At 41.8% G+C, this 27,377-nt stretch overlaps 7 protein-coding genes and 1 long non-coding RNA gene across 23 annotated transcripts in view; 5 read left to right on the top strand and 3 right to left on the bottom strand.

Annotated features, from left to right (window-relative positions):
* The window catches only part of LOC149092169 (uncharacterized), a 116,730-nt gene that overhangs the window by 59,777 nt on the left and 29,576 nt on the right, over window positions 1-27,377 (top strand). The window lies entirely within an intron of this gene.
* Pkc98E (Protein kinase C) lies at window positions 493-10,047 on the bottom strand. 5 transcript variants are annotated; one of them, XM_018108167.3, is made up of 11 exons: window positions 9,611-10,047; window positions 7,745-8,075; window positions 7,494-7,687; window positions 7,036-7,111; window positions 6,867-6,979; window positions 6,731-6,804; window positions 6,032-6,063; window positions 4,405-4,475; window positions 3,129-4,335; window positions 2,921-3,060; window positions 493-2,861 (listed from the first exon to the last, which is right to left on the bottom strand). In XM_018108167.3, exons 2-11 carry the CDS (start codon window positions 7,896-7,898, stop codon window positions 2,700-2,702), a joined length of 2,223 nt encoding a protein of 740 aa, XP_017963656.1. In that variant the 5' UTR covers window positions 7,899-8,075; window positions 9,611-10,047; the 3' UTR covers window positions 493-2,699. The 5 variants fall into 5 exon arrangements, with proteins under 5 accessions (XP_017963656.1, XP_017963662.1, XP_089112415.1 ...); XM_018108173.3 differs by having other exon boundaries at window positions 7,745-8,046; XM_089256289.1 differs by lacking the exon at window positions 9,611-10,047 and adding an exon at window positions 8,679-8,699.
* Sgt1 (suppressor of G2 allele of skp1) lies at window positions 10,261-11,061 on the top strand. The gene has a single exon (XM_018108322.3). The coding sequence runs from the start codon at window positions 10,386-10,388 to the stop codon at window positions 10,923-10,925; it is 540 nt and encodes a 179-aa protein (XP_017963811.1). The 5' UTR covers window positions 10,261-10,385; the 3' UTR covers window positions 10,926-11,061.
* Window positions 11,132-12,791, top strand: nac (GDP-fucose transporter nac). Of its 2 annotated transcripts, XR_016196189.1 has the most exons (4): window positions 11,132-11,316; window positions 11,385-12,108; window positions 12,174-12,492; window positions 12,560-12,791. XR_016196189.1 is itself a non-coding variant. In XM_018108252.3 (3 exons), exons 1-3 carry the CDS (start codon window positions 11,240-11,242, stop codon window positions 12,384-12,386), a joined length of 1,014 nt encoding a protein of 337 aa, XP_017963741.1. In that variant the 5' UTR covers window positions 11,132-11,239; the 3' UTR covers window positions 12,387-12,791. The 2 variants fall into 2 exon arrangements, 1 of the variants encoding a protein (XP_017963741.1); XM_018108252.3 differs by having other exon boundaries at window positions 12,174-12,791.
* On the bottom strand, window positions 12,681-14,101 carry mRpL1 (mitochondrial ribosomal protein L1). Its single transcript, XM_018108228.3, has 3 exons — window positions 13,775-14,101; window positions 13,406-13,715; window positions 12,681-13,345 (listed from the first exon to the last, which is right to left on the bottom strand). Exons 1-3 carry the CDS (start codon window positions 13,963-13,965, stop codon window positions 12,779-12,781), a joined length of 1,068 nt encoding a protein of 355 aa, XP_017963717.1. The 5' UTR covers window positions 13,966-14,101; the 3' UTR covers window positions 12,681-12,778.
* On the top strand, window positions 15,946-21,537 carry LOC108656129 (uncharacterized). Of its 10 annotated transcripts, XM_018108129.3 has the most exons (13): window positions 15,946-16,553; window positions 16,614-16,859; window positions 16,921-17,090; window positions 17,152-17,538; window positions 17,599-17,649; window positions 17,716-17,772; window positions 17,836-18,198; window positions 18,259-18,406; window positions 18,462-18,694; window positions 18,754-19,069; window positions 19,138-19,399; window positions 19,455-19,575; window positions 19,636-21,535. In XM_018108129.3, the coding sequence occupies exons 1-13, from the start codon at window positions 15,946-15,948 to the stop codon at window positions 21,477-21,479; spliced, it is 4,806 nt and encodes a 1,601-aa protein (XP_017963618.1). In that variant the 3' UTR covers window positions 21,480-21,535. The 10 variants fall into 10 exon arrangements, with proteins under 10 accessions (XP_017963618.1, XP_089114351.1, XP_017963601.1 ...); XM_089258225.1 differs by having other exon boundaries at window positions 17,134-17,538; window positions 17,836-18,406; window positions 19,636-21,536; XM_018108112.3 differs by having other exon boundaries at window positions 17,599-17,772.
* On the bottom strand, window positions 21,716-22,988 carry LOC108656314 (uncharacterized). The gene has a single exon (XM_030383230.2). The coding sequence runs from the start codon at window positions 22,941-22,943 to the stop codon at window positions 21,786-21,788; it is 1,158 nt and encodes a 385-aa protein (XP_030239090.2). The 5' UTR covers window positions 22,944-22,988; the 3' UTR covers window positions 21,716-21,785.
* LOC108656225 (uncharacterized) lies at window positions 23,988-25,017 on the top strand. Its single transcript, XM_018108262.3, has 2 exons — window positions 23,988-24,175; window positions 24,237-25,017. The coding sequence occupies exons 1-2, from the start codon at window positions 24,128-24,130 to the stop codon at window positions 24,948-24,950; spliced, it is 762 nt and encodes a 253-aa protein (XP_017963751.1). The 5' UTR covers window positions 23,988-24,127; the 3' UTR covers window positions 24,951-25,017.

Here is a 27,377-nt window from a genome sequence, read left to right as displayed (position 1 = left end):
TCGATAGGTCTAGTTCTTGTTCGAGTTAATACAGTAGTTAGCCAAACAAAACGAACAAAAGAATCAACAAAAAGGCGTTACAATTTAAACTTTTGTTCCTTCAAACGTTGCTCTACACCGGGCCGTGTTGATTTGTTTTTAATGAGCTTACAGCTAAATTTCTGTTTTACAACTTGTTCTGTTTACGTTTTTCATTTAATTTTTATTCAGGTTACACGTTACATTTTTGTTTTCCTTTGTGTTTGTGTTTTTTAAATGTATTAATTATTTTCCTTGTTCTTCACATTGCGCTTCAACTGCTTCCATTTCAAGTTCGGTAACAACCCATAATTTTTACTTTTGTATTTTATTTGCTTTTCCCTCCGACCGAGGCGTCTTCATAGGTATAAACTAGTTTTTGTTATGGCTGGAACCGTATGTGTAAATTTGTGATTATTTGCATTCTTTTTTTTACAACTGCGACTTTGAACTAGTTTGACGCATTCTTTTCCGTTTTGTTTGTTTTTGCTTTTGTATAAATTGGTTTACATATGGTTTACATTTGTCCTGTCTTCATTTTAGTTTAGTAAAATGCGGTTTTGAGAATACTTGAGGTTAACATTTAAATGGGTATTAGAGCCTTGGCTCTGCTTGCTATTTCATAAATATATTATTTTAATTATACACTTGGGCTTGTTATCTCATTACATACAAAGTTTCATTTTGTTTTCTGTTTAGTTAACAATGTTTCTTACAATTAGTAATTTTTGCTATATACTGCCATTTGTTGCATACAAATTTATCAAACTTAGTAATCGGCAAACAATTTGCTCTCCTGTAAATGCAGTACAAGATTCATTAAAAATTCAATTATTTAGATGCTCTCAAATCAACAAAAAACTAAAACTAGATTTTTAAAAATGTATATATGTATATAAAGTATATATATATATATTTTTTCAACACGAATAATTGAAATCATAAAATCAAAACTAACAAATTTCGATGCCATATAAATGGTTTCCATTTGTTCATTTAATTGTTTGTATTTGCTTCTTTTTTATTTATGCAAATTGTATTTGTTGTTTGAGTCTTTGGTTTTAAAATCAACACATATATATTTTTGTTATTTTTTCTTTTTTTTTAATATTGGTATTATTTCATACATTATCTCTGTTTATATATATAATTTGTTCTGCTTTGTATTTGTTTTACAGCTTTAACTGCATATATTTCACATATACTAGATTAACTCTATGCACATATAAATAATTTTATATATATATATATAAAAGTATGTATGTATATAAATATATATGCATATTTATAAGCATATATATATACATACATACATAAATATATTGTTATACTTTTATACTTTACTGAAATTTAATATGTTGTCCAACTTATAGGCTAAACATATTTCGGTTTTTGTATTTAATTTGTGTTCCATAAAATATATATGAATTTAAAATGTGTTTATTTGGTTTTCATTTTAAAGTTCTCATTTTACGACTAAGCTTAGTTCCATTCACTTTTCATTTTATTGTTTAGATTTCTGCATTTGTTTAGCTCTGTTTTTGTATGTGCGAGTTTGTGTGTTATTTTTGGCTTTATTTTACTTTTTAGTTTTTGTTATATTTATTTTTGTTTTATGTGTTATTATATTATGTTGTATGTATAACAATAAGTTATTTTAAAATAATATCGCTTTAATACTTGAGAAGGAAATTGTGCAAGAGTTCGAATACGCATAAACTTGTTTTCTTCTTTTCTTTTTATCATCGTATTTTCTTATGTTTACAGACGGCTTTTTGAATTGCGATTCGCATAGGATAGCGCTGTTGCGAGATGGCTGTCTGCATTTGGGTGCGAAACTTGAGATTCAGCACATTTATAAATAAAAAACTAATAACAAAAAGCATGGCGCTGCATTTGCAACAACATTGACTAGATCAGGACTTCCTTTTTTTTTTGTTTTTTGGCAATAATAATTGTTTTTGGTAAGGATTGTGGGATAAAGGTAGGTAAAGCTGCAAAAATAGCGCCTTGCTTTGAGAGGCTTTGAGCATTACAACGAGCAAAAGCGATAGATTTGTTGAAATAGAAAGATTGTGCGATAAATAAGAATAAAACTATAAACAAACAAATTCTTAAAATTAGAGTTTGCCTGCGTATCCGTGTGTCTGTGTATGTGCCTAAGTGTACGTGTTTGCAAACAATTTTATAGTTAGTTTTGTATTGGCACTGGGCGTAGTGACTATAGACTATAAAATCCTCCACGCATTTCTGAATTCATATATATGTCGTAATTACAGTAGGTGTAATCATTTCTATCTATATATAACTTGCGATTCTCAGCATTTCATTTAGCATTTGCGTTTTTAGTTGTGATTTCTTTATAGAACTACGCTTTCGTAATTCCCAACATTTAACTTAAAACGATAAAACAGACAACTAAAGTGTTAAAGACCACAACTGGAAACAGACAACAATAAAGCGTTCATAAAGTAATCAACGGAAGCAAAGTTTTTAGATTCACGTGCTAGGGAGATAAGCTAAGTCTAGGAATAGGCTAAGAGATTAGCATAGGGTTACATGTAATTAAAACCCCGGCAACGAAGTGCCAACTGCTTAAAATTTCAAGTGATCCAGTTTGCTGGTTTATTTCCCGCCAACACTAAGCGCATATCCAATCCAATTATCCAACGGTCGCCGCTTTAAAACACCTTGCGCTCCGGCCCAAACTTGGGATTGACAAATGAGAAGCCGGCGAACTCATCCTGATTAATGCAACGAATGACATCATTGCCAATTGGTGTTAGCACAGGCTCCTCTTTGGTGAATTCGGCATCGAAATTGTTGGCATCACGTGGGTTTTTCTATAAAAGGAAATCGAAAGGTTAATTAGCTTTCTGGCCTCCACATTTACGAGACATACCATTTTTGGTCGGAATGGTGGCTTTATGTTGCGCTTCTCCAGCTCCTTCCAGTCCAGTTTATTGAAGAATGCATGCTTACGGATTTCATTCTCGTCACCTGTACAGCCCAAACGCTGCTCTGGGTTCTTTGTGAGAAAACCTAGAATGGAGACAGTGCACATTGACAACGTATAGATTGCTATTCTTATGTGTAAGGTTAAATCTTACCTTTCAAGATGGACACGGCTTCGCGGGACAACCACACGGGGTAAAGCACATCATCGTGCATTATAGAGTCGAAAAGCTCATCTTCATTGTCAGCCTCAAAAGGAGGCTGGCCAGCCATCATCTCGTACATAAGAACGCCCAACGCCCACCAGTCCACGGATGCGCCGTATTCTTGTTCCTTGAGAATTTCGGGGGCAATGTAGTCGGGTGTGCCACAGAATGTCGTGGTCAACATGCCATTCATGATACCTTCCTTGCACATGCCAAAGTCAGCGAGCTTACAATGCCCCTCCTGGTCGAGCAGTATATTGTCTAGCTTCAGATCGCGATAGATAACGCCATGGGTGTGGAGAAACTGCAGGGCAAGAGTGACCTCGGCGGCGTAAAACGCAGCACGGCCCGCTTCAAAACGGCGCGCCTTCTGTATTTGAAACATCAAGTCACCACCGTTAACATATTCCATAACAAAGAACAAGCGATCTGGGGTCTGAAAACAAGAATGTAACGCCGTGAGGAACGGATGGTTGGCGGCCAGGGCCAAGATGCGTTTTTCGGTCATTGTGCAGTCAACATCATCATCCTGTATAATGGCATCCTTCTTCAAGACTTTAATGGCATAGATCTCGTCGGTGCCCTTTTTCTCCGCCAGCATTACTTTGCCGAACGAGCCCTTGCCAAGCACCTTAATAAAGTTAAAGTCTACTAGGGAGCACTTGCCAGGACGGGAATCTCCGCCACCCACGGCTAGGCTCATGCAGCTGCTGCTGTTGTAGCCGCTGGTCAACGTACTCGTTGACGTGGCCAAGCTATCAGCGGACAAAGTGCCGCTTCGAAATGAGGCACCTGGCACACCGTCGCCCCCCTCACCGCCCAGTGAAGCTCCATAATTGTCTTCTCCACCTGGTTGACTCAAGTATTTAGAGCGTCGCGGCTGCTGGCCCTGTTTATCCGGCGAGATGCCCAGCGAACTGAGTATCTCGGCCATTTGCTTGGTGTTGATGCCGCAGGTATTGGCCACATTCTTTTGGCACCGTTTGTGGACGTTCATGTAACATGTTTCGCATTGCAGGCCCTGCTTAATTAGTCCATAGAGCAACGAGCCGCAATGATCGCAGAATGTGAAGCGCTTGTAGCTGTGCACCACAAATCGATGCGGCACATTGACATTGAACCGCTGCCCTGCCGGCACCACTTCCACCTTGGCTTGCTGTAATTGCAAACAAAGTAATTGAATTATTGAACACGACAGAGTAAATTGATTGACCTTCATACTAACCTCGTCGCGCATACCAGGACATTTGGAGACCACAGACAGATGGCATTTTTTATGTACAACTAATGTGCAGACTATAAATGATTAGATCAAAATATAATTTCATTAATCGAATCGTTTAATAAAGATTTCATTTAGAGTAGTTGCAAGCTGTACGACTTATTATCCTTAGCATTTGAGATGAAGTGCAAGATAACTCAGGTCACAGCAGTGCAGCAGTCAATTTTAATTGAAATATATGTGATATTTACAGAGTTACCATTGAAATAATTAATTATGTTTTACACATTCAGAGGTTAGACACACTGAGAAATTAGCATATTTGACGAGCTGTTTCACATAACATCAAATTGTGTGTTGGGTTTGTGTGTAAGAAAGAGTAAATGTAGTTGGTTTAAATAACTTTTGTCACTGGTCAAATGCAAATTAGTTTTCGTCATTTAATGGACAGCAAAAGAATTATTTAATCACATATGTGCAACTTGCTGCTGACGTGCAAATTGTCCAGAAATTAATAATATTATTAGGTGTCCCACAGTGTTTGAGCATCAGCAAACAACAATCAAATCAAAACACAAACAGATTAGCAACTTTTTCCACAACGTTAACAGAACAATATTGGAATATATAAGAGTTGTTTCATTAATGTATAATAATGTATTGCATTAAAAAGATGTATTTTTGGAAACCTAGTTAAATGGTGTAGAATGGTGATAGTAGAAATTTGTCACTTTTTCTCAAAATATATCTATTTAACATGTTTCCTATCAACCCTCGTATCAGACAATCTCAGTTAAGTCAGTTAACTATATTCAATTGCCATAAACATAGCCACAGTAGCAGAAGGCTAAAAGTCTAATTGTTGTCTTTCTTTATCTATTCAGCGATAACGAACCCAAATACATATAAATAACTTGCGTCATGAATTACTTGAGTTGATCACTTAGTAACTAAAAAGAGCCTACTCCTTACTTTAAGACTTCAAGCCTAATATTAGCATAGTTAACTTAAATAAATAAATATATTGAATTTGAGAGATAAACTAGTCTTTTCAAATCAGAGACATTATAAATGTTGTGAAAATATCATAATTTTTTATATCATTAACTAAAGAAACTATCTGGAACTAACCAAACATAGATCAACGGGGTAGTATGATTTTAAAGCTGCCGATAAAGTCTAACATCTAAAGAGTATTAGTATGAGCGCAAGACAGTGCAAAACAGAGTTACAAAATGTGTGTACTAAAAACATTATCAAATTAAAATAAAAATGGCCAATGCATTACTTTTAGTGCATGGACAATGCGGAGAGAAGCGACGGCACAAATCAAATTAAATTAAAAAAAAAAAAAATACTTTCCTTAAATTGTAAATATTGATATTCAGATAAATAGATAATGCAGCTATTGTTATGAACAAAGGCAAATACTTTGTTTCTTGGACCGAAACTGAACAACATCAACAAACAACGAGCGAACGAACGAACGAACGAATGAGACGAGCAAATGCAAGTGATGGATAGCTTTTGATTTTTTTGTTTTAATTTTTTATTTTTTGTTTAATGTTCTTCTCAGAGACTTTTAGGTCTCTGTAAGATATTCCTTTTAAATTTGAAGCAAAACACATACCTTGACATTGATAGCCTTGTTTACCAATTCCCCTGCAAAAAGGCAAGAAATTCCGTGGCTATTGCATATATTTCTTTTATAACTGAATGATGTGTGTTTGTTTTGTTGTGTGTGCATGAATTTATGCGAAAAATAAACCAAAAAGGAAGTAAACCCGCAGCTCGAAACCAAAGAATGAAAGTCAAAAGCAGATGTATGTATGTATGTATGAGAGACCAACCGAGACCAGTGAAAGAATTGCAGCTGCATATGGCAAATATAAAACCCTCAAATTAAGGCCAGTTATGTGAAAATGGTTAATCCAAAGAAATATTATATAAATTAAGGAAAAAAACCTAAGTTTAGTATAGCTAAGAATACGTGGTGGAACCCAAAATTGTGAATGTTACGTTTGCAATACATTGAAATCGAGATATATTGAAATCAAAAATAAAAATATATAGTTATAAATAAAATAAATCAAATCATAAGAGATAATAGTAATGACAATGCTATGATGTGTGTGTTTTGTAAATCATATAAAGAACCCAAAAATTATACATATATATATGTATTTATAGATAAATATATATATGCACTTATATTAATCACTGCAATTACAACTCAAGAATGATACTGTAGATGGACAGTCTGTCTGTGAGGGCGCTCAGAGCGCACCTACATATATGTGATATTAAATGCGATATTTTATTCACTCACCAAATAAACTCCCGACAATGTGAACAGAAGGTCGGCTGGCGCAAGAACGTGGCCATAAACTTATGCCCGTTGACCTATGGGAAAATAAATCGATTGATTAGTTTATTGCCAATTATGATTTGTGCAAACTATTTACTTGATGCACACGACGGCGCATAGCACCACGGCGTCGATTGAAGCCAGCGCGTTCCTTGAACTCCTTATTAACTGCCACAGTCTGCTCCACCTCGGCATCCGCTTTAGCTTGATCTGAAAAGTCTAAGAGATTATACTGTTTCTCCACAGAATGATAGTAATTAACTAACCATAATGCTCATGCCTACCATTGCGGCTCTTCAACTCGATTATGACGTGGATCTTGCCCTGTGGTTCCAGGTTAATCTGCAAGACAAAAGATTAATATTTATATGCGAACGATTGTGTGACTACCATACTTTCACCTTTAAATTAAATAAGTGGTTAAAATAATAAAATGTTAACTAAAAACATAAATAAAACCCTACTCATAAAAAGTTCTCAATTTAATTAACATAATAAAAGATCCCTATAAATTTGAAAAATTTTAACTAAATTGACAAATGCCTGTCAAATACTACTTGATTTTCAAGACTTTTGAATAATTAAAAAATTCGTATTATCTTTAAAATAGTATTAAATAATAATAATAATGCTGGAACCTCAGTATTTTTGAAATATTCTAGGTATATTATTTAATATTAAAATATACCAGCTGAAATTTAAATTCATAAAACAATTAATTTACCCATAGATCCGGAGCACCTGACTCGCTTTGCATTAAATCCTCGAAGGGTATAATGCAATTGGCAACAAAGTCATCCGGTGGCAGGGCCGCATCATGAAAAACAGTTAAGTTGATATTACGTGCGTTGGTCACGTCGTGGACGAACTGCTCGTTCCATACCGGATCGAATGTCTTTGGTCGGGTTGTCGAACGATCTATGTAAGAATATTTGGCATAAGGATAGCTGTTATGAAAATTGATAATTTGCTTACCAAAATGACTCTCGTCGACATCTATGGACACGTAGGGATCGATCAGCTGCTCATCGGCCAATTTGCCAAACGTTAAATTGTGGCGCTTTTGAAAATCTGTTGGACGCAGGCCGCTCGCCTCGCAAACCTTAATCTGAAGTTTACCCGTAAACATTTCGCTGATTGATTCAGCCGCACTTGTAGCTCTCTTGTGTTTGTGTTGTTGTTGATGCTGTATCGATCTGGATCTTGGCAGGATTTATCGGCAGCGCCGCGTCAATGCGGCAGCGGTGGTTACAAAACGGTTTCGATCAGTAGGGTGTCTGCCAATTGAGAGGTATTTGAAGTTGTACTACAAATAAATAAACAAGTCGATTGATGGAAAACAGTTGAAAACAGTTATCTTTCAGCACTTAAAAGACTTTTAGTATAGGTCAATGACACTCTTGAATGTGTTTTAAATATATATACACACATAATACACGTTTGCATGTATGTATGTATGTGGGTACATAGATGCTCAAGTGAATTTTATAATACATGCTCAAACGAATTTCAAGGTCGCACTCAAATTGACATTGGTGAAAAATGGGAGCACAACAACAAAAACCACAGCAACAATTACAGCAACGCACATATTCTTAGACACTGCACTTCCGTTCAGCATTGAGATTTGAGTTAGTCAGCATTGGAATTCACTGGCTGAACGAATTATGAAACGTACAAGAGATAATCACACACAATTCTGTATTTATATGAATGTATTTTAAAATGCCTGTGCATGTTTTGATATATGTCTGTACACGTGTATTTTTATAGACTTAGATATGTATAGTTGAATTAAAAGTTTCCCTTAACAAAGTTCACGTTGTTGCCTAGGTTTAATTTACTTTTACATATTCGCATACAATACAAATGTTTTTATTTTATTTTGTACTTTTTATGTATTTACTACCTTTAACTCATAAACACACGCACACACAACCAGAAACGAACACAAGTACTCGGACAGTGCATACATAGCAGCAGTAGCAGATATTTTTCACAAATAAAACAACAAAGAAAGAATAACAAGCAATCCTAATACCTCTGCGCTAGCCCCACACCCCGACACCCCCACCCACACCCACAACTTGTATCGCATTTGCTAGCCCAGCGTACACACGGGCGTAAGCTCTCGCTCTCTCTCTTTTTTTTTATCTTTTATAAGAACACGAGAAATTCTCATGCACACACTTACACATACGCACATCAATACACGTCCACATTCCAGCACAAACAATACACACTAACAGCGCAAAACAGCAATAGACAGCAAATGCAAATTGCACAAGTGAATTTGACAATATGACAATTGCGACTAGTGCGTTAATTTACAATTACCGTTAAATCAACAAAAATACCACTTGAAAACTTATATGAACGAGAGTATGTGTAAGAGAATGAGTGAGAGAGGAAGAGAGAGCGCGCAGCTTCGTTAAAAAGCAGGGCAACAGAGAACTAACCGAAAAGAACCAAACAGACAGGCGCAGTACATGAATGACCCAAATATGACAGTGCACACTGGTTGGGAACATGTTTTCGCATTTTGCATAGATTCATTACTTTCGATTTCAAATCAACGAAAGTAAATTCTTAAACGATATAAAGATGCAACTTTAACTTATGAGATTTCTTTATTTTTCATAATCTAATAGTTTTTATTTTATTTTATGATATTTGAAATTTAATTAAATTATTTAAAAATTAATATTTTATCTAGTCTATTAAGAGCCAGCTGTGCGAAGAGTCTGTCATACATATTATTGAAAGAGCTTTGACAAAGTACAGAGCAGACCTTCAGGGAAATCGGTGGACATTACTTTATATTACACCTCAATTACTTACCTTTTCTCGCAAGGGTACCGTGGCTGTGGCTCTGCGCCGTGCTGCTCTCTTCGCCTTGCTTTTTGTGCGCTCTCGATTGTTGGTATATTAGAGAAAAATGTTCAGCTACATACATGTGTATGTACATATATACATATGTGCGAAAAAATTAAGGATGGCACATACACAGGCACAGCACACACGCACACACATACGCAAACAGACACCCTGTTTGCTCAATTCCAATTGGAAATTATTTCAAGGAATTTTTGCCTTTGCGTTTGACAGTGGCAATATGTTTACACTATTTTCTCACACAAACACACTTTCCAGCATTTTTCGACAATAGAATTTCATTTCTGCGCACGAATAATTAAAGCAAAAATAAAAATTATTTATCGTCTCTCGCTCGCCTTCGCCTTTGACAATTACACAGATCAGTGTGGCTGCATATCTGATGCTAAGAAATACCAATTTAATTTTGCAAATCAGGATTGACGACAACCAAAAATACTAATTTAACAAACTGTTCAAGAAATTATTTCAAGTATCATTGTTATTAAATTAAACAAACTTTATCATATTTTTGCTATTACATTAAGCTGATTTAAAATTTTACTCTCAACAAACTTATTGTTAGCTGTCAAATTAACCAAACAGCTGATTTTTTAGTTTGTGGCAACTCTGCTTGTTTTCTAGATATTTCCCTATTCATTATACTGTCAGGATTTACTGATTTTGAATACTCGCGACTAAAATATTATTCTTTAATTTCAACCAAAAGTTCATTCACAAAATGTCGCTGCGATTTGATTGGTATCAATCAGAGACCAAGGTGGTCATAACAGTACTCTTAAAAGGCGCTATTGAGAAAAATTATGCCGTCAAGATTGAACCACAAAAAGTTCATATGACTGCAGATGGACATGAATTGATCCTAAATCTTCTGCATCCCATCGTTGTGGATCGATCTTCGCATAAAGCTTTTTCTACAAAAGTGGAAATAACATTAGCTAAGGAGACTGGTGTGCGCTGGGAAAGTCTTGAACAGAAAGCCGAAGTTGTTAAAGTGCCCACTCGCCAAGCAAAGAACTGGGATCGTCTAGTCAGCGAAGAGGAAAAACTTGACGAGAAGGAAGCAAAAGGCGAAGCCGCTTTAAATCAACTATTCAAAAAGATCTACAGCTCGTCCTCACCGGAAGTTCAAAAGGCCATGAACAAATCGTTTTCTGAATCTGGCGGCACTGTTTTAAGTACTAACTGGAATGAGGTTTCCAAGGAAAAGGTCACTGTCAAGCCGCCTGAAGGCACCGAATTCCGCCAGTGGGACAAGTGAAATTGAAAGTCCCGCAAATTCATATCCATTAAGAAGCCTAAATATAACTACAGACACAGAAATGATTATGTTAATTTAAAAAACTAATATATAATGAATAAATTTAATAAATTGGAGCTTAACTTTACTAATACAAGCGCATCTATTATTTCTTACAAATATTTATCGGTGTGTGTGTGTGTTGGGGGTGGTAGTACTCAAAGGGGAAATTTTTAAGTTGAACAGCTGATCGACTACCGGCGATGTGCAGCGACGCACAGTTTATTTTTTTACTTTTATAACTACAGACGAACTTGCAATTAGCACGAGACAATATGTATAGAAATTTAGAAGAACACAATCGGCTAGTCAATAAATATCTAAAGATATTTTTTGTTGTAGCATTATATTGGTAAGTATCAGATAATCAAAGAATCCAATTGTATTTGTATGGTAACTTGTACACGTTGTCCTTACCAGGTGCACTTCCATACTGACAGTATTTGTTAATAAACATCTGTTGAGCAGCGATGCGGTTAATTTGGGCGCACCACTTTTCATGTCCTGGTATCAGTGTGTTGTATCCACCATCATATGCTTTGCAATGAGTCGCCTCAGTCGCAAATATCCGAGCGTGTTTACATTTCCTGAGGGAAATCCATTGGACATTGACACCTTCCGAAAGCTACTCCCGCTAACAGTGCTCTACACGCTCATGATCGGTGCCAATAATCTGTCGCTTGCTTACGTCACGGTCGCCTTCTATTACATTGGGCGCTCCCTCACCACAGTGTTTAGTGTGGTGTTAACATACCTGATCTTGCGACAACGCACAAGTTTCAAGTGCTTGGTGTGCTGTGCCACAATTGTGTTGGGCTTTTGGATGGGTGTGGATCAGGAGAGCCTAACACAATCATTCTCCTGGCGTGGCACAATATTTGGTGTCCTCAGCTCTCTGGCTTTGGCTATGTACTCTATACAAACGAAAAAGTCGCTCGGCTATGTCAACCAGGAGATATGGCTGTTGAGCTACTATAATAATCTGTACTCTACAGTCCTCTTTTTACCTCTCATTATTCTGAACGGTGAGCTGGGTACGATTCTGGCATACCCACACCTGTGGGCACCCTGGTTCTGGGCGGCAATGACGCTCAGTGGATTTTGTGGTTTTGCCATTGGCTTTGTCACAGCTTTAGAGATAAAGGTTAGTGAGTCAACGACAATGTTATTGCTAAAGGTATGTAGTTATCAAACATCTGCTGATTACAGGTTACTTCACCGCTAACGCACAACATCTCCGGCACGGCTAAGGCGTGCGCACAAACAGTTATTGCCACGCAGTATTACAACGATGTGCGCTCCGCGATTTGGTGGGTTTCGAATATAGTCGTATTGGTTGCAAGTGCAGCTTACACTCGGGTCAAACAATTGGAAATGGCGCAGCAGCACCAGCAGCGAAACGCCGCAACATTGAAAGCATAATATAATATTTCCCATTATTCGATTCAGTTTCAAAGAATTTAAAGCATTCATGTATCTTTCTATCTGCGCACCACTATATATAGTGCAATTCTTCAGTGCTCTAATCGTGCGCATTGTGTTAGTGTATGTAAGTTGAAAAAGTGTCATGCGTCTAATTCCCCTTATTGTCATAGCACACAAATATCTTTTGATCTTTATATACATACGTATATAAACCTATATGTAAGCGATAAATAATTTAATTTAAGAGAACCTAACGACGGATAAAGCAGGGAATGAAAACGTTCCTTTAAATTATATTTTTAAACTATGTTTTCCGACTTTCAATGCGCAACAGGATTATTTAGCAATAAAGCAACCAATTATGTGAGTACACAATAATAAATTATGAACTAATTTGACGCAGCTGCCGCTTCCTTTGATTCTGGTACTGGTTCTGCTTGCTGCTTGGCTTCCCTACTAGCTTTGGCAGCGGTTTTGTCGTAAAACTCGGGTATATATACAAATGGATCAATCTTCAGCTGTTCACTGCTTGGTGGGCTCTTAAGTAGTACGCGCGTAATGAAGCGTCCATCTCGCTTGGGTCGCATACTATTTACATCTTGCAACAGAAAACGTATGTTCTCCTCAAGATGCTGTGCATCCATGTCCAGAGTACCCACATTAGCTTTAATTAAACCAAAGTTTTGCTGGTATTCATCTTTAGTTGCGCTGTAGCTGATGCCATTTGAGAATTTTATAACCATTTCCGCAAGGTTCACACCAAGTGTCTCGCTTTTTGGGTTGGGAAACTTGCGCTTCATCAAGCCTCGGAGTGCAACGAGCTCGGGCAGAATGTTGGGATGCGCAATAATGAATTGATAATCAGACAGCAGCAGCTCTCCAGCTGTTATGTCCTTAATCAGCTCCACGCCACCCACAAGAGTAGCGCCTGCTTCGCGAGCCTCAACAATTTCTTCCTGAAATTATATTTGTGTATTAGCATGCAAGTAATATTTATTTGTTCATCGTCAACTTACATTGCCCTTGGTGAATACTATGATCTTACGCTCCTCGCCGTGATTAAACTTATGTGGTATCATGGCCATGCGCTGGAAATTATCCACAAATCGTGTTGCCTTTTCACCTTGCATATTCAACTCAATTTCCACGTTCAGCGAAGCATTTGGGACATTATACATGGTTGGATGATGTGTTTCCCTATGGCATTGTATGGCCTCAGCTACGGTGTAAACCGGCCAGCGATAATAACGTCCCACGTAGACGTCATCTTTGGGCACCTGCTTCCAAGAGTCGTCCACGTGTTTATCAGCGCGTTTAACGTTAATTCTAAAAAAAAATTATTAATTAAGAGACATATGTCTGTGACTTGGTATCTTGTCACTTACTTCTTGTCACGCTGATTGTGAGGAATGAATCCAACTTTCTTTACCTCCACTTTAACCTTTTTTTTACGTGCCTTCTCACGGGTGCCTTTGCGTGCGGCTTCGGTGACCGCGGTCAGGTGCAGGCAGCGCAATGCCTCTCCCGTTTGTTGCCGCACGGCGAGGGCACGCATTGTTGATATAAGTGTAAACATTTCTGTTATGAATATTATTTTAAGTTCTGAAGTTATTGTTAAGTTATAATTATATAATATTAACTATTCCCGGCTGTTCCGAACAAAACCATAACAGAAATGCAGAGTGACCAGTGCGCAATCGGGAAATTATCGTTCACAAAGTTATCGATAGCAATTCAGATGTTGAAATTGAATCAAAACAATTAGCAGAGTTATCAACTAGCTAAGAAATTCATACCAAATGCTCTCAGAATTAATTTTTTACACAGTGTCATCTTAAAATGTTTAGTACTCTGTAAATTCATATTGAAATTAATATTTTATGACCATTGTTTTCAACAAAGTGTTATTTATGGCACGATGTGCAGTAATTTCAATTTTAATCCAAGCTTTGAACCTAGCTTAGTCAGTGATTGATATTTTGGGAAATTTAGCAGAGTCACTTCTCATAAAAATCAGTTATAAATTTTTATAAGGAATTTTTCAAATATAATGTTATGAATTAAATCTAAAACGAAAAAATAAATTTGAAATAAAATAAAGTGTCCAATTCTCATTTTCTTTCATCAATTTGATAGAGAACAAATTAAGACGTTCGAGAGCAATACTCTCAACGGCAAGTATATATAAAACAAAATCTTCAGATCTTCTCAAAAGCACGCCAATCGCTGACTGTGTGCTCAGAATAGATTCGACCAACGAACGGCATAATACGGTTTTCGCGGCGTGAAAAAATCGCGAAAGAATCTCAAAATACAGAAAAAAAAGGAAATTCTGTGGTGGGGCGGATGATTGTGTGCATAACAAAAGTGCAAGTAATTATTTGTTGTTTTAATATTATGCAAATTTTTACAAATAACGACGGACAGCAAATACCAGAAAATCATCTGCACATTTATATATTTTAGTCTGCTTTATGCCCCGAAGAACATAAAACTGAAAATTGTGTATTCAATGTGGCAATATCTTTCATATAGCATTCTGAAAGTGGCGAAACGAACGCCTAGTGAAAGTAATGGGCATTAAGATATACACATGATGAGCTCCACTCGCAGACAAACGCATGCACGCACCCACACATGCATACATACATACATAGTCATGTATATACACACACGCCCATATCCATTGCTGCATCTTGGGGGCCACATTTCTCCCAAAAGTTGGAAATATTAATTGCGTGTAACCTAAAAATGAAATATTGGAAGTGTGCACTCCTCACAAACTGGGAATAGCAGTAGGTGGAAGATGGAGGGGGTATGCCTCAACGAAGTGCCTTGGGTGGGGGAGGCCAAACAAAAGAGTGTCAGCAATTTAAAAATAGTTTACGCCATTGTTTCTATTTATTGTGATTTAATGTTATATTTCATGCGGCTGTTTGTGGTTTGGCTTGTCGATTGCTAGCTGGATAATAATATATTTGTACAACAAATTGTGGCATCAAGTGCATTCGCAACTTGTGGGGGGGCTTCAAATCGTTTTGTTCCGATCCGTTCCGTTTATTGACCACAGAGGCGTAAATATTTTTTCAAATATTTCCAAAACTTTTGCACATGTGGCGAAACGTGCTAAAATTTCGTTTTTCAAATTTATTGTTTATTTCATGTATTTTAAGCGTTACACTTTAAGGCATTTCAAATTACCCCATATACGATACGTATACAAAAGTCTGCCAATTTATATACAAACACATACATATACATATATGTATATTTATAAGAGGGTGGACTGTGTACGGGTGTGTGTGTCTGTGTGCTTGTGTTTTGGGTTACTGTGTGTATGGCGGACGTTCCACATTTGTCTTCCTCTTTTATAAACAAATTTTTGATTTCGATAATTCGTGGGATATTCTTGTCTTGCGTGTATTTCTAGTGGCGTATCTCTCCGAGTAAACAAACAAAAGCCAATTGAGCATTTCAATACGCGCATAGACACACATACATATACATATATATTTATGTAAACCGAAGTGGACTTGCGCTGGTTTCTCAACTTGCAATGGAAGGAGCACCACCGCCAAAGCCGCGTCGGACACGACATAGAATCAGTGCCATGCACTATGAGTCCTTGCCCACGGCTCCGCCTGCCATGTGTGGACGGACCGATGAGAACATCTTCCAATTTCCCGCTGTGGCCTCACGGGCACGCAATCTCTCTGCTTCGCCCAAACTGCGCGAGGAGAAGGATTTGCCCGTGTGCGAGCATGGAAAGCACAGTTGTAGCTTCTGCCAACCTTACCGAGCGGATCGTGGCACGATTGAGCCGCTCAAGAATCGGCTGAACACTGCCATTGAGGCCATGGATCAACTAACTCGCACGTGTGCAATGCTTGAGGGCCTGCTGGAGCAGAAACTGGCCACCATCACGGACAATGACGAGGAGTCGGCAACCGAAATGGAATCGGATAAGATAGCCCTTAATGCTGCTTCAACTTCAACTTCAACCTCCACTCTGACTGCAGCAACTGCTCCTGCTGGTGCAGAAGGTCCAGCCACATCCACACCCACCGCCGACACCGAATTCGAATTGGAGCACACGTTGACCTGGCTGGAATCCCTATTGGGCACGGAGGTGGTGCCACCCACAAAGCATGGCAAATTCAAGCGGTATGTACATATTGAAATTCGATATTCCACGCTGGGGTAAGCCGTGATTCCGCACCACAGAATACGCGAGCGCAGTAAGTCCATGATGGAGGAAGAGATAAACATGTATTTAAAGGGCGACCGGCAGCTGAAGAACTCCTCTCGGCCATATTTGCTGCGCCGGCAGAGCACCTACAGCGACAACAAGTCCAAGGTCTCCAAGTGGACCAAGGTGAAGGCGGCTTTCAAGTGGGAGCGTGCCAATGTGCCGCCCACAGCTGCTCACGATTCCAACACATTGATGCCACTCAATCTGGAAGTAGAAAGGTATATCAGATAATTATGTCCAACAATATATAATCTAAGCTAAGTCCATAATCTCTTCTAGGTATTTAAAGGTGCCAATAAGCGGCGCTGGCGGCAGCAGCTCCGCGGACAGCATCATCAGCTCCTCGTCGGGACACTTTTTGAGCGAAACGGGCGGCACTCCTGGCACCATCAGCTCGGCCAGCTCCTTGGATGAGCTGCAAGTGGATGCGGGCAGTCGCCAGCCAATGCGTAAATACCTTCCAAACTGCTTTCATACATTTGCTTGTTGCAGCTTCCACTCTCATTACAGGACGACATTCTTCTAAGGGTGACACGCGCCCCTCCAGCTACGAAGTGGAGCTGCGTAAGTCGGCCACGGATGAGCGCTTGGATGCGGCCAAGTGCACGCTGCCCAGCAAATCGTCATCGAACAAATCTCTACGTCGCTCGCGAGCCTTCTCGGACTTTGAGGTGCTACCCGAGGATCATGTGGCGGACATTAAGGCGACGACCAGTCGCCGGAACAAGCTGCCGCCCAGTCCGCTGAATCTCAATCAGGTGTGCAGTGATCTGCCGCAGCTGCATTCGCCGCTTAAGAGTCCCAAGGATGGATCACGTATGCGTCAAGTGAACTCGCCGGGCAACTCCTCGGTGCCGAGCAGTCCATCCAGGCATTCGGATTTCTTTGGTGAATTTGGTGGGTGAGCTGTTTGTTGGCTACCATGTTAGCGGTATCCATTAACGTCTGGCTTTACAGAGAGCGAGGAGCTATCAAGTGGAGTTTCCTCGGAGCCCACGACGCCAAACTGTAAGACTTTCACACAGAACGAAGATGAAGTATTTCAACATTATCAACTTCTACTACTCAAACTAGATATGGAGTTCAAGCACAAGCAATGCGAACTAAAGCGAGCTAGCGCGAGCAATCGCAGTAAGCCACACGACAGACCTTCAGGTAATCCACCGACCACGCCTAATCCCGATTCCATTCCAGGCGTCAAGCTCAGCAGTGGTGGTCCGGGCAGCGTCAGTGGCAGCGGCAAGCGCAGCAGCGAGGAGCATTCACCCACGCAGCTGCTGCACAGTGATCTTATGTCCACCGAACAGCTCGAGCAGAATTTGACGCCGCAGTTCAAGAAGAAGCTGCACAAATGGCGGGCCAAGCAGCAGAGCTCCAATTGCTATGTCAGCTCCGAGCCAGCGGCGAGTCCCACAGCCAAGAGTCTTAGTGGCGGCGATATAAAGCCCAAAATCGACTGGAATCTTTGGAGCTCGGGTGCCCTGAAGTTTGAGGGTCAGGGCCTGTGCGCGCTGCCAGACCAAAAGGATTTACCTGAAAAGTTTCAAAAGAAGCTGGGTGAGTCCACAGTGGGACGTGCGATTGAGATCTTTGCTAATCGTAAATGTTTCTCTTCAGAGCAATGGAACCGCCTGAAGTGTACGCCAGCCGGTGGCACCAACTCTGACAATGATTCCCTCAAACGTAGCTCCAAGCACAATCAGTCCAGCCGGCGAGGCTCTGATGATGATCGCTGGTACAAGCACAAGCCGCACGAAAAGGAAAAGTGTGTATATAGTAAATATCCCAGCCTGGTCAGTTTCTATTTATCTTACTCGCAGATTGGCACGCCTCAAAGCCATCGTGGCACCGGATCATACATCTAAGAATATTGAGGTGAAGACCTCAGATGGCGAGGTGAGAAAATTCGAGGGCATCTCTCGCAAATTTACACGCAAGCTTTACGAGTGGGAGAAGGCCAGAGGCATTGGACCGGAGGCCTCCACCTTTGCACTGCTCCATCCTGGCTACAGTCCTTTATATGTGGGCCTCATCAACAAGGAGTGCAATAAGAGTGAGTCCTATTTGGCAAGTATAATATCATATCATATTCATATTATCTCTTTTATGTAGACAACCCCGAACACTCACCGACGCTGAGCCGCTCATTATCCCTGGATAGTGTGGCGCCCAACGGCAATCAGGCACCGGTCATATCGCAGCAGGCCTCATCCTTGTCGCTAAACGATGTTAACGATTTTAAGGAGATGCAGGACTGCACAGATTCGGCGGATCAGGAGTTCAAGAAGTACGACGAGCCCGAGGCAGTAATGGTCGAGGTGGAGGAGCACATACACGACACCGCCTCACCGCTGGTTACCGCCCACACTCTGGTCGAGCAGCAAACGCCCATCTACAAGTACGAGGAGGTGCAGTGCAATGACTATGTGTAAGTGAATCCATTTATTGACTAGAAACGAATTTAATGACGCCTCGCCTATTTATAAACCCCTGCAGCAACTCGCGTCGGGTTCAGAGCTTTGAGTCGCACACGAACCTGGCCCCGCTGCTGGGTGCACTGAAACGTGCCGACGAGCTGTTTGTCCGGCTCAAGCAGGCCACCGCCGACATCGTGGAGCATGTGGAAATGCGGGATTGCCAGGCGACCTTGCTGAGCATTCGCAGTATTTATCTATACTACTCGAACAATTTGATGAAGCCGAACGTGTTGAATGCTGTGTCCGATGTTCAGAGTGACCTGGGCCGTCTGGCCGAGCTGGTAGGTGCATTTGGCCGGGACGAAATTCGAACTGTAATGTGCTTGTATACTGCAGATTGTGAAGTCGCCGCTGGATGAGGCATGTTGTCAGGAGACAATGGCGGAGCGCACGACCGAGTACTTGGAGGAGCTTCAGGGTCTACACGAATCGCTACTTTGCCTAAAGTTGAGCATACGTAAGCCTCCCTTTAAATAGCCATGTGCCCTTTCATTACCAACCATTATTTTCCATGCAGAGGGCGGTTCGACTCGTTTCCCCCGTGACGTTGTGCCGGACATCAACATAACTGCCGAGGACGGGCAGCAGCTGGAGAGCAGCTCTACGTATGCCACTGGCGATGCTTCTAGTCGCGATCATCTGACGCTGGATGAGCACAGCGCCGCCTCGCCCTCCCCTTCGCCCAGGGAGCACGAGACCGAGACAAGCACCACGACAGGCACTCTCTGCCGAGCGAGCAGCTCCGTGACTGCATCGAAGAAAAAGCTGCGCCTGCGCAAGATGGGCTCGCGCCAGAATAGCAAAACCGAGAGCGATAGCAGTGATGCGGATTCACAGAGTGTGCTGGAGACACCGCGACGCATACGCCGCAAGAACTTCCGGCTGAAGCAGCGATCACTAGATGATGATTTTCGCCTGAGCTCTGTGACAACGGCTGGCCATGCGCCATCGGCCGAGCCAGAGGAAATCATTTGCAGTTCGCTGAAAGTGAAGCCCGGCGAGCGCATCGAGGAGTCACACAGCATTGCCAGCAGTATTGCCCAGCCGATTGCCAAGCAAACTGGCTTCGTGCCACCGCCGCTGCCCGAGCAGCATGCACGCAGCTACAACACCAATGCCAATGTGTTTGTGAAGACCAAGCGCAAGCTGTTCACTGCAGTGCCGAAGCCCAATGCTGCCGAGGGCATAGCTCTCATAGAGAAGGAGCTGGAGAGCCCCACCTATAGCGTCGAGGAGGCACAGTCACCCAAAACCAAGGCGCCAACTAAGCCGACTGCGCCACGTCCGCTAAGTCTATATAAATCCATCAGCCTGGAGCGCTTGTCGCCTCTGCGAGCCAAGGATGAGCTGCGCAAGTGCCAGAGCGCCAACGATGTGCATCGATCGTCCATTCCGGTGCGTGCTCCACTTGCTAGCGATAGCATTAAATGCCTGACGCGCTCGAAGCGTCACCTGGGCATGCCCGCATTTCCCCAAGTGCCTCCGCGCAAAGCGCATCTCTACAAGAAGAACTCGCTGCACAAGTCGCAGAGCGCCACAGTTGGCAACAACATTGAGCACAAAATTGCCAAGACCAGCTCTGGATCCTCGGTGAGCAAGGCCTGGCCAGCAGCGACGTCCATAGTATTGCCCAACAAGCAGGACAATACGCTACCGCGCATACAGCGCAAGCTGGAGGTCAAGGGAAAGGTTATGCACACCCCAACCAAGGCGAAGCATTTCGAGTTTCCAACATCCATTATGGAGCCCCAGCGTCCGATGACGCCGCTCTCCGAGCGCGCCTTGCGACTGCAGCAGGCCAAGGCAGAGTTTTTGCAGAGTGCACCAGTGACGCCCAGGCAGGAGCCGCTGACTCCCATAGCTGTGAACGATGTGACCTTGCACAAGAGCGTCAGTGCTGGCAGCATGCGGGGCGATGTGGGCTGCTCGACAGAGCAGCTGCAGCAGCGATCACAACAAGAAGTGACTACGGATCAGGAGAGTGTCAGCAACTCCAGCGCCTACGATAGCTTGCCGCGCGCTGTCACCCGCTCGGCGCGGATCTCCAGCAAACTGGGCTTTGCCACGCTGGCCTCCAAGTTGCGTCGCGGCGGCAAGAAGCCCAAGGATCCACCGGCTCCCATGCCGCCGGGCAGTGCACTGTCCGCACTCTGTCGCCAAACACTGATGGCCGATTTGGTCATTGGTGGCGAACGCCCACCACCCAGTCCCTCGGCGTCCACATCCACGCCCGCTCGCAATGTGCTCAAGTCTCAGAGCTCACCACAAGCGGCCATATCGAATTTGCATGCCAGCTACGAGGGCCTCAACAAATCCCTAAGCGAGCAGTATGTGCGCCAGCTCAAAGAGAGCGACGTCTAGTCAGCGCTATAAAGAAGCACCTCAGTCCTCTAAGTCTAGATCATCAGATTGGCTACCAAACAGCTTACCAAATATATTATAAAACACAATACTAAACACAAAATGTCTATTTCATAATTTAGTTAAAGCTGAAACTATCTGCTCATATGTGGACTCTTATGGACATTGTAAAAAAGGCTCAACTTCTTTTATTCCCAGGATTTTCTAGTTACTTCCGAAGTAAACATAGTTACGTATTTACACTTTTCTCGTATTTACTTTGCACAGACTTGGTCTCCTCAAATATGATCAACTAAGCAGATTAATCTAACGATGGTCGACGTAATCATCGTCGATGTTATCGGTGTCATCATCATCATCCTTTCCAAGATCGTTTTCCTGATCAATTTTCACGGGCTCTGCACCGGTGTTCCAATAGCGTTCGTTCTCTGGCTTGAGGAAATCGTATTCCGGCTTATCTGTGTCCACAAACGTAATGCATACCGTTAGATTCTGCACAGTCTCAATCATTTGCGGAATGCTATCCTTAAATTCCAAGCCGCATTGCACCGACTGCATAGCTGCGCCTGGCAGCTGATTGTTGATTTTGTCGTAGCCAGCGATGCCCACGGCGATAATGTCGTGCAGCCGGCGTAGAGCTGTGAATACGTTTAGTGTGCCGGAGAGTATTTTGCCCATCAATGTTTTCTTGGCGGTTATCTTTTTGTAGATGCTAACTAGCTGCCTCACGTTTTGCTTGATCTCCTTGACGGACGCAACAGTTTCATCCTGGATTTTCAGTATCAGCCCCATGGTGTAGGTGTAGCAATCAACGCCGCCGTTGATGGCATGCAGGGCTTCCGTAAACTGCGGCACATGCGAATAGCTGCAATAGGCGGCTTGCGAAACACGGCCCCAGGTGTGCCACATAGCCTCCAGCCCGGCAATGGCGGCCATCACAATCTTCGGCTTGTTCAACTTCAGCAGATTGATTTCCAAGTCTGTGGCGCGTGCCACAAGTTGCTCAATGCCCAGCTGCGATTCATCGATTAAATCCTGCAGTATGTCCAGCAGATCCTGCAACTCCAACAGCTCCTGCTCAGTCAAGTCACTGCTGGGCTGGCCCACCATCTCCTCCAGCGAAGGCAGCCTTGTGTCGTACTCAATGATGGGCTTGTAGCTTAAATAGCCCTTAAATTGCTCTCGAAATTCATCAAACACCTTCGCATAGGTGGCGTCCAGTGGCTCAACCTTGGGCAGCTCCACCGGGGCGCTGCCATCGCCGCTCTGCATGGACAGGCTGTATAGATAGTCATACTGCGTTTGCAGCTCGCGATAAAATGGTCGCAAGGCTTCCACTTCTGTGGCAGATAAGTCAAATTCCTTGGCTTGTTGCGCCAGCAGATTACTCATCTCCTGGTGTGCCCAAGAGCTGCCCAGGAGCAGACAGCCAAGCAGAGGCAGCAGCAACGAAATTTTCACCATTTCGCCGCCTCGAATGAAGTTGATCAACTGACACTCAGTCCACTTCGGAACGTTTGGACTCTTTCGTTATCATTGCTATGGACTGTAAATCTTATCAACGACCACCCTTGGATTTTCTTAAATAGTTTGATAAGATGAAGCTAATCTTATTTATGGCTCTCGCGCGCCAATTTGCAACAACAATCAATTTATTTCGGGCTTTAATCTTCAAGTAGTCAATAATAGAACAAAGGGATATCCAAAAAGTTGTTTGAACTAATCGAGCGCTAAAGATCTACATCTACATTTCTTTTTTCTGCGCCAATGTCGAAAAGAAGCTTTGCTAATTTGCCTTGATATATGCTGTCGATCCATTAGTCTATAAAGACATACATAGCTTTAAACAAAATTCTATATTATGAGTTTTGGAGCTAAACATGTATATGACTAATTGGTACCGTAATAATAACCATTAATTGACTATAAATAGGAGCAATCTGTCACCACTTGACTATATATGTCTGTGTATATTACAACTATGTGTCATAACGTGTTTCACTATACAATTTATGTTTGTATTGCTGAAAATTTTCAATGACAAATGACGACAGCTAGAAAGTTAGTAAATATTATTATATCTTATTCTTGCTATCACTTCTGAGTCATGAATATGTATTTTTTTCCAATATTTCCCTAGGTTGGGTTATATTGGCATTTTAGAACAGCCAAACAGAAAGTAAAATGCTTTTTGGAAAGACTTTGGCAGACAACTTTAAAAGCTCGACTAATAAAATAAATTGATATATGAAACCAAATATCTATTTATATATTTTGTATCACAATTATTTATTAATTCTAAAAGGAAAATAAACGCGTAGGCTTTCCCCAAAAATCAAGACGATCGATCATAATTCCTACAGATCCACTAATCTACCAAACAGATCCACAGATTTACCAAAAATATAAAATAAGCAAAGCCAACATAAAATAGTTATATTAAATAGTTTAATAAATGCCTAGTTAGTGTGTAATGATATCGGTCTACTAAATTTGTTGATCTTATCTTTTTGTTTGTTTCAGTTTTTCATCATGAAAATTGAGAAGCTGTGTAGAGCTCTTGTGCTTTATCAATTTTTATCATAACTCGACGGCAATATATATTTGTCACTGCCACTGCATTCGCCAGCAATAGAAACCGAAGCATCATGGGCAGAACAATTCAAATTTTAAGCGTACTCCTGCTGACTTGGGCAGTGAGTATATATTAAGGAAAATGATTTGTATGGCTTCATAATAAGGTTGGCAATTTTATAGTACGCCCAGGCGCAGATCTCCAGCAACACAAACAGCATTACGGAAACAACGGAGACTGCAGACAGCACGGAGACAACGGAGACTACGGAATATGGACCAATTAACATGGTGGTTGACCAGCTATCGAACATGGCCGTGAATATAAGTGATCAGACGTCCACACAGTTGCAAGCGAACATCGAGCGCACATTGGCGAACATATTGGACGATCTGGAAGCGCTGACTGCCAATGCCATGGCCGAGATGAGCATAGCCATCGACGACACGAATCAGGTGCTGCTGGGCAATCCCAAGTGCAACGCCGCCTGGAATCTGCAAGACTTCACACTCAACGTCACAGATGAGCTCAGAGGCTGCACGGAGCAGCTGAGCAATATGATTGCAACGTATCGCGCCGAGGGCCAGCAAGCGTTGGCCAAAGTGCAGAGCTTGGTGCAGCAGATGGCACAGCTGCCAATAGTCTGTCAGAGTCAACAAATGGGCGTGGCATTGGCACCAATGGGCATTAGCTTTGACAACAGCAACACTTGCTTTCTGCGCGGCATCGCTGTCATCAATCAAGGACTAGCTGAGGCCATGCACAACGCCTCCATGTTGCTGGTGCGCATGCGCCGCCTGGCCCAGGATGAAATGGCTCGGTCACAGCAATGCAGCGACGCACTCGTCGCCCAGGTCACTGAGTATCTGCGCGTACAGCGCGCCAATTGCAGTTAAGTAGGACTTGAACTATTCATAAACGACAATTTTCGATTGTATCGTACGCAAATATATGTATGTAATTGGCAATTTATGCACCCAAAGGATACGCTCCAACAGGATGCATTGGACTCATTGGTTATGCATGCGCATTCGTCAGCGGAAAGGGAATTGCAAGCGAAGCGCATTGACATTTATTTGACAAGTTTTTGATTGATTTTACAGCTGCTCCGTTGGCATAATTTTTGGCATGCATCTTTAGTTTGGTCTAAACACGAAGTTCACTTTTCAAACTCTCTTGCATCTAATTTGTATATTTAAATGCCGACTCCTCTTGCCAATTGGTCAATGGGCTTTGTCAGTGACACGTGGCAACACACACGAACTAAACATCAGTCAAACAACGACCAGATAGAGGCAACAGCTGGCCATCGAAAGAGACAGCATTGGCTAGTGGACACTCACTCGCTCGCTCACTCCTCTCTCTCTCTCTCTGTCTCTCTCGCTCGTCAGGTCTACGTTCATGCATTTCCGCAGAGAGCCAAATTATTTTGACCTGCGCCCAAACACTGAGCACAATTTCTCTGCGCTTTGCTTGCAGTTACTTTACTGCGCAATTTGTTGCTCTGAAATTGTTTTCAGTGCATAGGAAACTACGAACAGAAAATTCCTACTTTAGTTTTTTTTTTGGCTCAATGGCGCAATTTTACCCAGTAAGCAAGCATCTGAATTTTATCTTATTTTTACGACTCGTAACAGTTGTTGTTGATGATCGCGGTACTGTTGTTGTTGTTGTTGTTGTTGTAGCTGAAACGCTGCGATACCTATACAAGGCCTACTCCAACATCTGTTGAGCATTTTCTAGACAACTGACGGAACCTGGTGACGAACTGAGCCCAAGACTTTTCCCCAGCTTGAGTTGTCTAATGCCAAGTGAAGGAAAAGTGCAAATTAGAAACAATGTGGGTGTATACGAGCTATCTATATATGAAATCAATTACAATAAGCACATAAAATAAGTATATATGTGTATACATGTTTTATTTTGCTATATGATATTGATTGCCATTAGCTAGTTTCTATAGATAGACACTGCGATAGATTGGAGCAATTTATAGCATTTTGCTTTTTTACGAACACAAATCTTTGATCTGTATTTTTAGCACTTTAATGGCTCGCCGCTGTATTTCATTCAAATATTTAAATATATTTAATTTTTAAATTTGCTGCAGGTCATTTTTGGTGAATATCCAGGTAAAGATCAGTTTCATAGCGAGCTGGCCAACACTTTAACGATGCTCCTTTCGCTGGAATCCCAGCGAATCCCACTTGGCTTGCGCTCTAGTAGAGCTTTCTACTTTTTCCTGAGCAACAATGTTGTTATTATTAATATGATTTTAATCGCTTTGGCCTTGATCCATGCTAATTTTCTCGTCTCTACGAATGCTTCGGCATACACTTTATCGTCTCCCGATTAATGTCTTAGCTTGACTTAATTGAAGTCAATTTTGGACGTTCGTTTTGATTGATGCTGAGCACTATGAGAACTGTAATCGTTGGGCTGCCGCATTTCGCTGCCGCAGGACATTTAGCATTGTCTACTAACTAGTAGTGATCAGCTCCTAGTATATAGTCAGTTTTCGTCTTTGCGGGTTTTGTAACCAACTGGCGCACCTTCGATGCGACCTGCGCATGAGCACAATAAGAAATTATCATTATTATTATTATTTGCTGGAAACGAGCCGCGTGGCGTGCGAGTGAAAGCCAGCCAAAAAGGACTAACCCCGCAGACCGGCAGCCAAAGCGAGATAGAACCAACACTCAAGCCAAGGGGCAACATATGCTGCCCAAGGATCGCTCAGAACAAACGGACGGCGCATGCCGTCATCTGGTGCTACTTTGACTTCAAAATTGGGTAGCATTTGCCGTTGCCTTTCCCGTTCCCGTTCCCGTTCCCGTTCCCGTTCTGGCTGCTGTTGCTGTTGCCGTTCTCCTTTGTGGGCTTGTTTTTGTTGTAGCTGTTTCTTTTACGGTTCGATATTTTGCTCTCTATACATAATTTCAAGGAAGCAGAGAGCTCCCGCTCCCGCTCCTGCTGCCGCTCCTCCCTCTTCAACAGCTAGTGCCGACTTCCGATGAGCACGAGTGAGGAAGAGCGAAGAGTGAAAAAGAGCGGCAAGCGCAACAGCAGGATAAACCGCTTAAAGGACATGGACAGCAGTGCGCCAAGACAAATTGGAAAGGGTTGCTGGCTGATGGACTGCAAGAGTGAGGAAGGTGTGATGCCGACAAGGCTACACAGATGCAGCTCAGTTAACCACTGTCGGGCCTTGGGCTCGGCTTACAAATCCGAATTGAGACCCAAACTCGCGCGCACGCTTCGCAATGCCTAGCTATATGAACACGTGTGCCCAACCAACGTCAGCTGGCCGGGTCAGGAATAGG

Source organism: Drosophila navojoa, chromosome 2 (assembly GCF_054131105.1).
Source record: "Drosophila navojoa isolate 15081-1374.11 chromosome 2, UAZ_NAV_1.0, whole genome shotgun sequence".
NCBI classification, from domain to species: domain Eukaryota; kingdom Metazoa; phylum Arthropoda; class Insecta; order Diptera; family Drosophilidae; genus Drosophila; species Drosophila navojoa.
The sequence above is the reverse complement of the archived record's forward strand: the minus strand, read 5'-3'. Positions and strand labels throughout refer to the sequence as shown.

What these genes read in the sequence shown, in the direction of transcription:
- Pkc98E (XM_018108167.3), bottom strand. Translation starts at nt 7,898, where the DNA reads ATGTTTACGGGTAAACTTCAGATTAAGGTTTGCGAGGCGAGCGGCCTG. An exon ending in TGTCGACGAGAGTCATTTTG is followed by an intron (nt 7,688 to 7,744) that starts GTAAGCAAATTA and finishes ATTCTTACATAG; the next exon opens with ATCGTTCGACAACCCGACCA. An exon ending in CAGGTGCTCCGGATCTATGG is followed by an intron (nt 7,112 to 7,493) that starts GTAAATTAATTG and finishes TTTGTCTTGCAG; the next exon opens with ATTAACCTGGAACCACAGGG.
- Sgt1 (XM_018108322.3), top strand. Translation starts at nt 10,386, where the DNA reads ATGTCGCTGCGATTTGATTGGTATCAATCAGAGACCAAGGTGGTCATA.
- nac (XM_018108252.3), top strand. Translation starts at nt 11,240, where the DNA reads ATGTATAGAAATTTAGAAGAACACAATCGGCTAGTCAATAAATATCTA. An exon ending in TTTGTTGTAGCATTATATTG is followed by an intron (nt 11,317 to 11,384) that starts GTAAGTATCAGA and finishes TGTCCTTACCAG; the next exon opens with GTGCACTTCCATACTGACAG. An exon ending in TCACAGCTTTAGAGATAAAG is followed by an intron (nt 12,109 to 12,173) that starts GTTAGTGAGTCA and finishes TGCTGATTACAG; the next exon opens with GTTACTTCACCGCTAACGCA.
- mRpL1 (XM_018108228.3), bottom strand. Translation starts at nt 13,965, where the DNA reads ATGTTTACACTTATATCAACAATGCGTGCCCTCGCCGTGCGGCAACAA. An exon ending in CACAATCAGCGTGACAAGAA is followed by an intron (nt 13,716 to 13,774) that starts GTAAGTGACAAG and finishes ATTTTTTTTTAG; the next exon opens with AATTAACGTTAAACGCGCTG. An exon ending in TAGTATTCACCAAGGGCAAT is followed by an intron (nt 13,346 to 13,405) that starts GTAAGTTGACGA and finishes ATATAATTTCAG; the next exon opens with GAAGAAATTGTTGAGGCTCG.
- LOC108656129 (XM_089258212.1), top strand. Translation starts at nt 15,946, where the DNA reads ATGGAAGGAGCACCACCGCCAAAGCCGCGTCGGACACGACATAGAATC. An exon ending in AAGCCGCACGAAAAGGAAAA is followed by an intron (nt 18,407 to 18,461) that starts GTGTGTATATAG and finishes TCTTACTCGCAG; the next exon opens with ATTGGCACGCCTCAAAGCCA. An exon ending in TTGCCTAAAGTTGAGCATAC is followed by an intron (nt 19,576 to 19,635) that starts GTAAGCCTCCCT and finishes TTTTCCATGCAG; the next exon opens with AGGGCGGTTCGACTCGTTTC.
- LOC108656314 (XM_030383230.2), bottom strand. Translation starts at nt 22,943, where the DNA reads ATGGTGAAAATTTCGTTGCTGCTGCCTCTGCTTGGCTGTCTGCTCCTG.
- LOC108656225 (XM_018108262.3), top strand. Translation starts at nt 24,128, where the DNA reads ATGGGCAGAACAATTCAAATTTTAAGCGTACTCCTGCTGACTTGGGCA. An exon ending in TACTCCTGCTGACTTGGGCA is followed by an intron (nt 24,176 to 24,236) that starts GTGAGTATATAT and finishes GCAATTTTATAG; the next exon opens with TACGCCCAGGCGCAGATCTC.